The 12394-nt window shown below is 46.1% G+C and overlaps 1 protein-coding gene across 1 annotated transcript in view; it reads left to right on the top strand.

Moving 5' to 3' along the window:
- Positions 1-12394, top strand: part of CCDC40 (coiled-coil domain 40 molecular ruler complex subunit) — a 762745-nt gene that overhangs the window by 89713 nt on the left and 660638 nt on the right. Inside the window, exons 5-6 of the mRNA XM_086931053.1 lie at positions 1806-1977; positions 3825-4024. Of these exons, the coding sequence (XP_086787179.1) occupies positions 1806-1977; positions 3825-4024 (372 nt within the window). The remainder of the gene's footprint in view (positions 1-1805; positions 1978-3824; positions 4025-12394) is intronic.

Raw genomic sequence — 12394 nt, 5'->3', positions numbered from 1 at the left:
CGGTTCGCACCGCAGTCCGAGTCCAGTCCACCTCGACCTTGGCTCAGAGACCACCGCCCCTTTCCGCCGCCATTTTCCTCCCGCTTCGCACAGCACCTTCGACTTCTTCTTTCGGGTCTCGGCGGTATATTCGGTCTCCCAAGAGCTCTCAGCCGCTCTCCGATGGTTCCCCAATACTTCACAGATAGATTTCTCCGATCAGGGATCCCCCAGGGTGTAGTTTTCAGGAGAAATAGCGGGACCCTGCGCGGAGCTGCAAGCTCACGCCGCCATCCCGATCGGCGTCCAAGCCACGCCCCATAATAGCACTGGCACTTCAGCTTATTAGCAAGCTGACTGTTGTTCCTGTCTGGACTGCAGTGAAAAATGTGGATTTATGTTGAAATTAAGAATGCTGGCGGGGTGAATTATAAATCAGCCCCTAACTTTATCCTAATCCCTACCTTTTTAAAAAAAAACTCTAGTATCCTCCTTTGAATGTTACCTCTTTTTAAAAAAATTACTTGCAAGAGATTGTTTAAGTAGTAGTTTAGTTTTGTTAATGAGTTTTTAGCCACCTGTTTCACTATAATGACTTTGCCAGGAATAATGTGAATCCCCTATTCAAGTGAGTTTCACGCAAGCTTTATTTTCCTGTTGAGTTGGGGTGAATGGAATAAGATAGCACTTAATAGTTTCTTAAGACTGTATCATTTGGAAACAGTATTTTAGAAGATAACTTGCTTCTTTAATATATGGCAGGCAAAATACAAATATGTTCAGAATTCGTGTATGGATGTGTTATCACTAGACAAGTATTGGCCTCTATTACATATTATATGTTATCAGATGGTGTATGCCTCTAGCCATCTGCCTGCACAATAGCAAGCAGAATTTTGTAGAACTGTAAGAACAGAGTCTTGTTGAATCGGCATAATGTGGGACAAATAGCTGCTGATTTATAAAATTCATAGCATCGAAGAATCATCAAACTGTCTATCACAGCTATACAGGATTAGGTCATTTCAGTCAAAATGGAAGAACTAGTAGATTATGGAAATGTTTGACATTATTTGCAAGTCCCCACAAATCAATCTATGACTTGCCAGTTTGTAGAATTAGTTAACTTTAGCATCCTGTTGTGCAACATTAGCAAATTATGTAAGAAGTATGCAGAAATAACATACTTCACCAGAAACGAAAACCATGGTGAACTTCGAGATTTTAAAAACTAGCAAATGTCCACTTTTGGAAAAATACAAGCTTAAGACACGTTTGAGAGGAAAATGAAACTTGTGGTTCAAAGATTTTCAAAGATTTTCAATTATTTGAAAGTATGACATTTTAATACCAGGTTTTATTTTTAAATCGATAGAATTGGTGGAGACTAACATAATTCCTTTAAGTGAATAGCATGATTCTATGTGCTACTACAGTTGAAAAAAATCGGTATGGAGTACCCAAACACTAAGCAAAGTTAGTGAAAGATCTACTTTTATACTTAGTACTCATATTGAGAGCCTCAGAAAGATCAAAGGCTAAGTCTTCACCACCGGCCTCTTAAACCATTACCAGCAGACATGTACCATCACTATTTCATGAACCACTTAACTTTCTTGTAGCTGGAGATAATTAACAGCACTTACAGTAGGCCAGTAGGAAGCCACACAGTGAATTGCTTTCATCTGTATGCTGCACTGACACGCAGTCATTTGTGTAAAGGTTTATAAACCACTGCTACTGGGTTGTGGGATAAAGAGTGATTAACTTGTTTAATAGATTTACACTGCCAGATAGGTAACTATATGTTTCTTTCCTGTATAAAGCGGCTGAGTTCGACTGAGATCACCTCTGATAAAGCAGATGGTGGCACACCACCTCTCAAAACTCAAGACCAGTCAATAATCACCAGCAGCCGGAGTGCTTCGCGCACCTCTTCGGGAGCCAGCAGTCAGCGCTCAGCTTTGTCCACACGGGCACAGAACCATGTTGAGTCAGGTAAAAGAGATGGCCTCATTTCATGTCATGGGCACACTGCCAGATATTTGTTGGCGGAATATGTTCTTCCTCATTGTGCATGTCTGTAGTGTGTGTCCCCTTTGGAAGTTCCTCTGCACCTTCTTGATGGTTGTGCTTCCTGGATGATCCCTTATATCCTGCACACCTCCCATATCTCCTGTCCATATTGACTTGTCTCTTCATCTCTGTGCTATTTCTTGTTTCCTGTTCCAATTGAATTGTTCCTTGACACTGTGCAGCTCTTTCGTGTCTGTTTTCTTTGGAAGTTTTTTCAGCCTCGTGCAGGTTTCTGGTCTCTCTCCCTATTGCATAATTTCTTCATACCTAGAATTGGGAATGCTCGTAAATGGATAGAGCCGGAAGTCTGGCTTGGCCCAAATAGCGAAAGCATGTGCAGATCAATGAAAACATTTGATATGTAAATCCTGAACAAAGGTCATGTAAAAATATGATAAAGACACTTTACAATAAAGAAAATGTTATTTCGTCAACATGTATGTTTCAGTTTAATGCCGTAGATGACATGGCTATATTGAATGACATTCATTGAAAGTAATAGATGCTAAACAAACCTGTACTATGGAGAGAGGGGGTCAGTGGCTGGGGTGCTTGCCCTAACTCTATTTTAGTTTCCCATTCCACAAAGGACAAGAGATGAGCCATAGCCAGATATGTGGCCAACGCCAGACTCCTGTTTTGCTTGCTTTCATGTATGTAAGGCTCCTTGCTGTATAGCCCCATTAGATGCTTCTTTCAGCCATGTACAGCTCTCTACTACCTGCATACTTCAGATTGTATCTTAAGGCAAAGGCAGCTCCATGGTGCCCATCCCCATTGGATGTTTAATACCACCTCTGTTACTCTTTTCCCACTAGACAGTCCATTGTTTATTTTCAATGGTTCTTTAAACTCTGTGCTGATCCCATCTGTCTGTCCCCATTGAAGGGTTGTGTCAGCCCTGTGCAGCTCATATTTGTCTGTCTCCTCCACTGTGTTTTTTCAGCCTTGTGCGGCTCCTTAGTGCCTAACACAAATGGATGGTTCGTTCAGCCTCATGAACCTACTTAATATTTGATCAATTCGGATGTCTTATTCATTTAAATGCTGCTATTGCTATTTACCATGCAATGGTTCCTTCAGCTGTTTGGAACTCCTGTGTCTTCGTTCTTGATTTTCCCTTCAACCTTCTCTTGTGTCTGTACTCAGTGCGTTTGTCCTTGATGTGTGCCCACATGGTACGTCTTATTCATACCTTTGCAACTCCTTCTGATAGTTACTTTAGCAATAAGCTCTAACGTGATGCATGCCCACTCACCATTTTTCCTTCACCTCTTGATATCCATACTCCAGCGGATGGTTCTTCCAGCCCTGTGCAGCTCCTGAGTGTCTTTACATATTGAATGGCTCCTTTGGCCCTCTTCAGCTCCTTGGGGTTTGCTCCAATTGGGAAGGCCCTTCAATGCTGTGCAGTGCCTTGTCATTAGTCCCCTCCTATGATTCCTTCAGGCTCATGCAGGTGCTTGCTGTATGTACCCGTTTGACATTTCTTTAAGCCTTGTGTAGCTCCCTGGCTCCTGCCCCTCTCCGTTGCCACTTACTGAAGCCCCGGGCAGCCGTCTCATTTTAAATATATATTCAACCCTCTTCAGCTCATTGGTGCCCGTGCCCATTTGATTGTCAAATCACCCTTGTTTAGTTTTATAATGTCTATCCCAATTAAATCACTTTTGTCTGATCATATGTACCTCTTTGGCCTCTCTACTTTAGCATTTGGCTTAATTTCATGTTTCCTTCAAACTCTTTTTCATTAGCTTCTCTGATTTCAGGTGACACAGGTGTTGCTACATCATCTCCATACCCCAACTCTGCTCTTCAGCAGTTCAGTTCACAGCTAGGTGGCTTGGATAGTGATGAGGAGTGTGATGAAGAGGGCGGTGCCAATGTGCAGCATGAAGAAGGTCAAGCAGAGGGGGCCAGCACCGATGAAGAGGAAGAAACACAGCTTGTGGTCCTGGACCCTGATCATGTAAGAATACGCCACTTTTTTGATATTCGAATATGTGTATCTCTCCTGCAGTCTGATCTGCCTCAAACATGAGAACAGGTCAGCAGGAAAATTGGAAATGTACTAGCAGAATGGCTCTTGTGAAAGGTGCAGCGTATATATGACTTTGCCCCAGTTTTGGAACTTTCATAGATTCCCATAGCTTGTATCATTCCCCGTCGTCGGAATGGGAGTCTCGGTTCCAAAAATAACATAGCAGTAGGTACAAAAGAGGAAGAAAAAATGCCTAGGCCTCATTCCCTTTTGTAGCATATCCACCTCTTTTTGTAAAAGAGACCAAACAAAGCATCAGCCAATAAGAAGAGCCTCACCCCATAGAACCCTCCTGAAGGAAGCTCAGAGCCTCAGATTTTCTACCGCACGTTGTGCTTAGGAAGTCTCCTTTGAGCTCTGCTCATTTTCTACTCTATTTGAGAATTTCTTCAACTTTTTCTTCAGGATTGTTAGGTATTTCTTCTGAAATGTCTGCCAAGGAGAAGAAAGCCCTTTTCAAGTCATGTTCCACCTGTGGCAAGAAGAGGCTGTATGTGGAGGACTGGCATAAGGACTGTATATTTTGTATCCAGATCATAAGGCTGTGGACTGCAAGATATGCCGCACCTTCTCTTCAAAGACCCTCCGGGACCGTGAGGGTCGCCTCCTCACTTGGCTCCAGAAATTGAAGTCCAGAAAAGACACTGTGTCAAGTGACAGTGAGGACTCTTCTTCTGCAACATCATCCAGAAGGTCAGTCAAAAGAGGTAGGGCTTCCCCTTCACCTTCTGTGGAGCGTCCAGTTAAGGCCTCAAAAAAGACCCCCATTGAGTCTGAGGGCCAAAGTCCTGTTAAATCTCCTCACCACGGTGTAAAGGAGAGGGAAGGACCATCTACGCCTTCAGAAGTAGTGGAGACTGCTCCAACTTTTAAGAAACCATCTTCTCTGTTATCTGAGAAGTCATAGAAAAGCTCCAAGTCATCGACGACGCAGCCGAAGGCTCCGTCGGCGAAGGCGGCTAAATCTAAGGTGACGAAAGTTATACCGTCGACGGGCTCGTCAACGGTACAGTCGGCGTCGACAGGATCGTCGACGATGGTGACAGCGACGTCGACGAGGATGTCGACGGGGATATCGACGACGGCAGCGACGACGAGGATTTCGTCGACGATAGTGACGACGACGATGTCGTCGACGAGTGCTCCGACGACGACAACCGTGATGACGACGACGGCGGGTTTGTCAACGGTCTCGCCGCCGGCAGTGTCGATGACGCCCATCTCGTCGTCGGCAGTCCGCTCGTCGACGGTGACTCTTCCGTTGACGACATCGACGATGAGTTTACCTACTCCATCGACAACGGTACCGCCGACGATGCAGTTGTCGATGGAGAAAATTACTATTTCCTTGAAAAGGATAACTCCGCACATGACGTCTCCAAGGAGGTTTACCCCCTTGTCTCCCGCTTTGTTACTGGAAGAGGAGGAAGAGGATTCTGATGAGGATGATCAGGACTCCTTTGGGTATGCTCACAGACCCTCTCAACTGCTGGTAAAATGTCAGGAAACAGATTATGAAGGCAAGTTTTTTCATGAATGTTCTTACCAATACTCTTATCAACATCAGGAGACCGCAGGACAGGAGATGGTGTCTGTTCCTTCCTCACTCTTGGCGGATCTCCATAGCATGCTGCAGGACTATAAGACCAGGTTCTCTCAGGTTATGACTCAGGCTGTTCAATCTTTTCCTGCCCCCATGACTCTAATGATGGTTTCTCCAGAGTTGCCAACCCAGGTGTTCTCTCAGCCACAAACACCTGCTCCAAATATACCTCCAGCACTACCGAATGTTCAGGATGATTCCTCGGATGAGGATCAGAATATTGATAACAGGCCTAATCAAGGCTTAGAGTGGGATGAGTATATGATCCCGGATCCAGCGTCGCCTAGTCCAGACCCAGTGGATTCTCCCCCAGCGGATGTCAGGGGTTTCCATAAGCTGATGGAGAGAGCATCTAGTAGGTTCAAGCTACCTATGCTTTCTGTACAGACGGAGTGTTTCCTCTATGACTGGAGAAGTGTGGCTCAGGGGTTAGAGGTGGCAGACCCGGAAGCTGAGATCGGCCCTGGACCAGGGTTCAATTCCCTGCCTCGGCGGGTCTTGGGCTCAAAAAATTCCACGGACTCGATAATTCTCGCTCTGGTGCCTTCTCGACTCACGGGTTCACACTCTGCGACTCTGGGCAATAGCTTGCTTAATCTCCACAACGGCCCCTCGCGGCGGGATGCCTGGCTTTCACCTTGTGGATACCCTGCCGGGGTTATCTCACAGAGGAATACCAGGACGGGTTCCCTAAGCAAGCGCCGGGATACCCTTTGTGGGTAGCTGTGCGCTATATAAGCTCAAATACATTTACATTTACATTTACATTTACATGACTTTAAAGAGCCCTATAGGAAGGTGACCCTATCTATACCCATTGTGGAGCATGTGTGGGATGAGGGTCTAAAGGCGAAGAAAAACCCGGCTACCGTTATTCCGGTCCTACCACGCCTGGAAAAGAAATATAAATTCCCTGAAGATGGTCCGGCGTCCTTGACTGGGCAGCCAAAACCGGACTCTGTGATATCGCAGGCAGCACAGAGGAAGTCCCGCAACCCTTCGGCACCGCTTACAACTCCTCCTGATAAGGAGGGCAGGCGACTTGATAATGCAGGAAAAAGGTTCTCTTCAATGACTAGTCTCCTGGTGCAAGCGGCAAATGCTTTGGCGATACTGGGCAGGTATGATCGCCAATTATGGTGTGACCTATCACCTTATTTGGAACAACTTCCCCAGGAGGCCAGAGGTGAAGCCAAGAAGATACTATAAGAAGGGTAAGCGACATCGGCGGAGGTGATAGATTGTGCCATGGACATTGCCACTACGGCCTTTCGTTCATTGGCTGGGGCAGCAGTTCTTCGTTGCCCAGGATGGCTCAGAGTGACGTGGTTCAGGCCTGAGGTCCAGAATAAGATCTTGGACCTCCCTTTTGATGGAGAGGCATTATTCGGAAAACACATTGATGATGCCCTCCAAGAAATAAAGAAGGATACAGAGACGGCTAGGTCTCTTGGCACACTTCAATACCGGAAAGCTGCTTTCAGGGGTGCCAGAGGAAGGAGTACTACATCATACAGAGGCTCATACCAGCAGCAAAGATACTCTTCATACGGATAACCGTCGCAATCGTACCGTCAGCCCTTTCACCAAAAGCAAGGTCAAGCCTCGTCTTTCTCTAGATCGAATGCGAGAGGGAAGCAGAACCGTTAGGGACGTGATACGTCCAAGAGGCAATAGCGGCATTCTGGCTCTGCCTGATGTACCCACCTCCACAACAACATCTGTGGGAGGCAGGGTATCTCAATACCTCCACAACTAGACACAGATAACATCAGACCGTTGGGTGCTCAACATCATTTGAAAGGGCCATACTTTGGAATTTACACAAATTCCACCTTCCAAGACCCCTGCTGCCATTCCTTCAAGACATCTGCGTCTCTTGCAGCTCGAAGTTCATCAGATGCTCCTCAAAGGAGCTGTGAAGCTAGTCCCCTTATCTCAAAGAGGGGAAGGATTCTATTCCTGGTTCTTCCTGGTAAAAAAGACACTGGAGAAATGGCGCCCTATTTTAGATCTCAGGGAGCTAAACACCTATCTCATTTCCCAATCCTTTCGGGTTGGTTTCACTTCAGGATATCTTACATCTCATCAATCCAGATGATTTGATAGCTACTCTTGATCTCGAAGATGCGCATTTTCACATACCCATTCACCCAGCGCACAGGAGGGTTCTTTGGTTTACAGTAGCCAAGAGCCACTTTCAATTCAGGGTTCTGCCCTTCGGACTTCGCTCTGCCCCAAGGATATTTACCAAGGTGCTGGCACCGGTGGCAGCTTTCCTACGGAAACATCATTTTCAGGTATTCCCATAACTGGACGACTGGTTGCTAAAGGCCCCATCCAGGGAGGCTGCGAGGGAAGCAGTCAACGCATGTACGAACCTATTCCAGAATTTGGGTCTTACTCTCAACAAAGAGAAATCATCTCTGATTCCGTCCAGGACAGCACGTTTTCTGGGGGCCATCTTGGACACAACTCTCAACAAGCCTTTTCCTTCCCTGGGAAAGGCAGAAAAAACTGCAATCCATGGCACTGTTATTGAGAAAAAGAAAGTGTCTTTCAGTACGCCGTTACAAATCCCTTCTGGGAGTGATCTCCTCATGCATTCCTCTGATACCTCATTGCAGATTTCGAATGCGATCTCTTCAGGAACAGCTAGACAAGCAATGGAGGCAAGTTCACGCCTCATTTGACGACAAGGTGATGATTACTGTGGCAATGAAAAGAGCAGCTTTGTGGTGGACGAAGCTAGAAAACCTTTACCAAGGTCTATCCTTCGTAAGCAATCCGGCTCCTCAAGTGGTGACGACGGATGTTTCACTGGACGGCTGGGGTGCGGTGCTTCAGGATCTTCATGTCAGCGGGCATTGCTTGCCCCCTCACCGTCTTTTTCACATCAACCCCCTAGAACTCAGGGCTATCAGGCTGGCACTACAGGCGTTTCTCTCACGACTGCAGGGATCGGCGGTTCTCGTCCGCACGGACAACACCACGGCCATGCACTACATAAACAAGGAAGGGGGTACCAGATCTCTTCCGTTATCTCAAGAGGCCCAGAAGATTTGGCAATGGGCTATTCTTCACAGAATATCGCGGCAGGCAGAACATCTACCAGGAGTTCTAAACGAAAAGACGGACAGACTTAGCAGGCTGTCGTCAGTCAGCCATGAATGGGAACTGAACCAGACGGTCTTGGAGGAGATTTTTCAACGGTGGGGCAAACCCTCAATAGATCTATTTGCCACCCCGATCAACAAGAAATGCCGGTTTTACGCAAGCAGGCTTCACCATCGAGGATCATTAGGGAATGCGCTTTCGATAGCTTGGTCAGGAGCATTTGTGTACGCCTTTTCCCCCCATTGCGGTGATCCTGAGGCTTCTCAGGAAGATCAAAGCGGAACCGTGCAAGATGATCTTAATAGCTCCTGCTTGGCCGAGGCAGTTCTGGTTCACGTAGCTTCACCTTCTGTCTCTGGTTCCTCCACTTCCTTTACGGGCGATTCCGAATCTTCTCACGATGTCCCACAGGCAGATTTGGCATCCAGATCCAGATTTATTCACCATTCATCCATAAAAGTTCACTTGGCAGCGATCTCTCGCTACAGACGCACTGCACTGGACCTTCTCTCTAGTCATCCAGGATAATTAAACAGTTTCCCAAGGGCTTATTCAGAGTCTTTTCCCACGGTGAGGCCTCCCCCTCCCACTTGGCATTTGAATTTGGTTCTCGCACAGCTCATGAAAATCCCTTTGAACCAATTCATCGGGCAGACATGAAATTTCTTTCTTGGAAATTGGCTCTTCTTCTTGCCCTCACATCGGCAAGACGCATTGGGAATTGTAGGCTCTCACAATACAGGAACCTTTTCTCCAGTTCAAAAGAAATACTGTGATTTTAAGAACTAATCCGAGGTTCATTCCAAAAGTGCCTTCAGACTTTCACCTAAATGAACCTGTGATTCTCAAATCTTTCTTTCCTCACCCTTCTGCACCAACGGAGAGGTCACTCCATTCTCAGGATTTGCAGCGGTCCTTGAAATTTTATTTTGATCGCACCAAAGGGTTTCGCAACTCTTCTCAATTATTCATCGCTTTTGGTGGTCCTCGTAAGAGCCTTCTATTATCAAAGCAGAGTATTGCAAGATGGATCTCCAGTGCCATTCTATACTGCCACTCAACAGCGGTTAAGCCGCTGGATGACTGGATTAGAGCACACTCCACAAGATTCGTGGCTTATTCTACAGCTCTCTTCGCGGGAGTGCACATCAGAGACATTTGCAGAGCTGCGACTTGGAGCAGCGTGCACACCTTTACGAAGCATTACTCCCTGGAATCCTTGACACAGGAAGACACGGCTGTGGGCCAGGCAGTCCTGAGGAACCTCTTCCACTAATGGGTGAGCTTTCCCTAATATCCCTCCTTCCTATTTTTGCACATTTTGTATTTACTATTAGTACAGATTGTGATTCCATCTATGGTTTTTTTACTCTCCTATGAGAGTACGGATACTTACATGTCTCTATATTTATGTCACAAAATGTGCTTTATTGCTTACTGCTAGCTACTCTGATACAAGCTATGGGAATCTATGAAAGCTCCAATACTGGGGCAAGAAAACAAGTTACTTACCTGTAACTTTGGTTCCCCAGTATTGGTAACTTTCATAGATTTCCGTGCGCCCACCCTCCTCCCCGGGGAAAGCTCAGCCTTCAGCAGATGTGGTTACTGTTACACAACGGCTACGAAAATAGGAGGCTCTGAGGTTCCTTGAGGAGGGTTCTATGGGGGCGAGGCTCTTCTGATTGGCTGATGCTTAGTTTGGTCTCTTTTACAAAAAGAGGCAGATATGCAACAAAAGGGAATGAGGCCTAGGCCTTTTTTCTTCCTCTTTTGTACCTACTGCTATGTTATTTTTGTTACCGACACTCCCATTCCGACGACTGGGAATCTATGAAAGTTTCCAATACTGGGGAACCAAAGTTACAGGTAAGAAACTTGTTTTCGTCTCTGTTATAACCGTAGCTGCTTTTTAAAAAACTCTTTGTATTACAACCCTGTTTTCCCTCTGCCCTCTTTTAATCTGTGCCTCAATCCAGTGCCTTGTTCACAAACTCTGGGCATCGTACGATTGAACTCCCCCACGCCAGTTACTCTGCATCACCCTTACCTTGAATCATCAATAGTATGGCCCCATGGCAGCAAAAACATGAATGGAGGCCTACCTCGTTCATCCTGATCTGTCACAGCAGAGGGAGAACATACAAGACATTGAGTGTAGTTATCTTGTTTTTCCAGGTCCCACCATCCATACCCATAAGTGGTTGCTGATGGTATTTGTAACTTTTTTCACTTATTCACAGATGTATTCTTGCATGGTTAGGATTTGATGCAAATGATTCTTTCAAGCATTTGCAGTGAAAGTGACCAAGTTTCAATATTTTTATCTGAGCATTTTGTGATAACATAGTAGTGCTAATTTTTGTAGTCTCGTCTCTAATGCAGCTGCATGTCATGAGGGTTAGGCCATGTGGCTTCAAAACGAGGTCCATGCACATCTGGTAGAATATAGCTATAGCAGTCGATTAAGTTTTATGTCCCCCTTGAGGCTTCAGGTGCCGTAGCCTGTAATGGAGTCTCATGTGCTTCATGGGAGCTGGGTGTTGTAGCTTCTGATGGAATCTCGTGCTGCATTCATGGTTGAATTGTTGCAGCCTCCTTTGGAGTTTCATATATCTTTTGAGAATGTGTGTGTTGTAGCCTGTGAGGGAGTGTCATGCACATTTGAAAGGTTTATTTGTCATAGCCGCTGATCGAGTACAACATGCATCACAAGTGTTTGTTTTTGCTATATGAACTACATATATTCCATAAAAGACGGATGATGCCACCTAACAATTTGGTATTGTGTATATCATGATGTTGGACAGTTTTGCCTTAGATGGAGTTCTGTAAACGTCATGAGCATTGGTAGGCATGGCTGGCACAGGTAAGAGCAGAGGGTCGGTGGGACAGGCGGAGCCAGATGGAGGCGAAGTCAACAGACGACAGTATAGGTAAAATTAAAGAAAAAAATAAATAAAACAACTTACTTTGCGTAGGCCGATTTGCTCACCAAGATCTATCAATCCCCTTCTTAGGGTCCTTCATAAACTTTGTGAAGAAGATGGCCATCATGGGGTCGATCTCCGGAGTAAGAGCTGCCTTTTGATATAAAGAGGGGTGAGGATACTCGGCCCTCAGGCGATTAAGCACCTGTTTGACCATAGGGGCCCTGATTTTTTGCTGCCACGTATTTGGTGACTTTCAAGGAGGGAGCCCACTCAAAGGAGCGAGGATGCAATTTCTGCTCAGGATTTAGCAAATTAGTAGAGTAATTAGTCGCAGCTGGGTATCGTGGTCGGGAATCCGGGGTTGTGAGGAGGCACCAGGGTCTTGAGTTGCCCGCAGCATTATCAGCATCATCATCACGTGGGTCAGGAGAGGCCTGTGGAGGGGGGTACCTAGGGCAGTTGCACCCAAATTGGATGAAGGAGGTGGGTGTTATGCAAAGAAGGCCTCTCTAAGACGTTTGAACGCTTCATAATCCACCCTCGACTCACGAGGGCGCTTATCTGAAATCGGGTCTGGATCCTGACTGAGTTGAAGGGGTGGCAGTCAGCTTTGTTCATGTGCGTGCTGTTGGGGCAAGTGCTGCC

This window comes from Lissotriton vulgaris, chromosome 7 (genome assembly GCF_964263255.1).
Source record: "Lissotriton vulgaris chromosome 7, aLisVul1.2, whole genome shotgun sequence".
Taxonomy (NCBI): Eukaryota; Metazoa; Chordata; class Amphibia; order Caudata; family Salamandridae; genus Lissotriton; species Lissotriton vulgaris.
The sequence above is the reverse complement of the archived record's forward strand: the minus strand, read 5'-3'. Positions and strand labels throughout refer to the sequence as shown.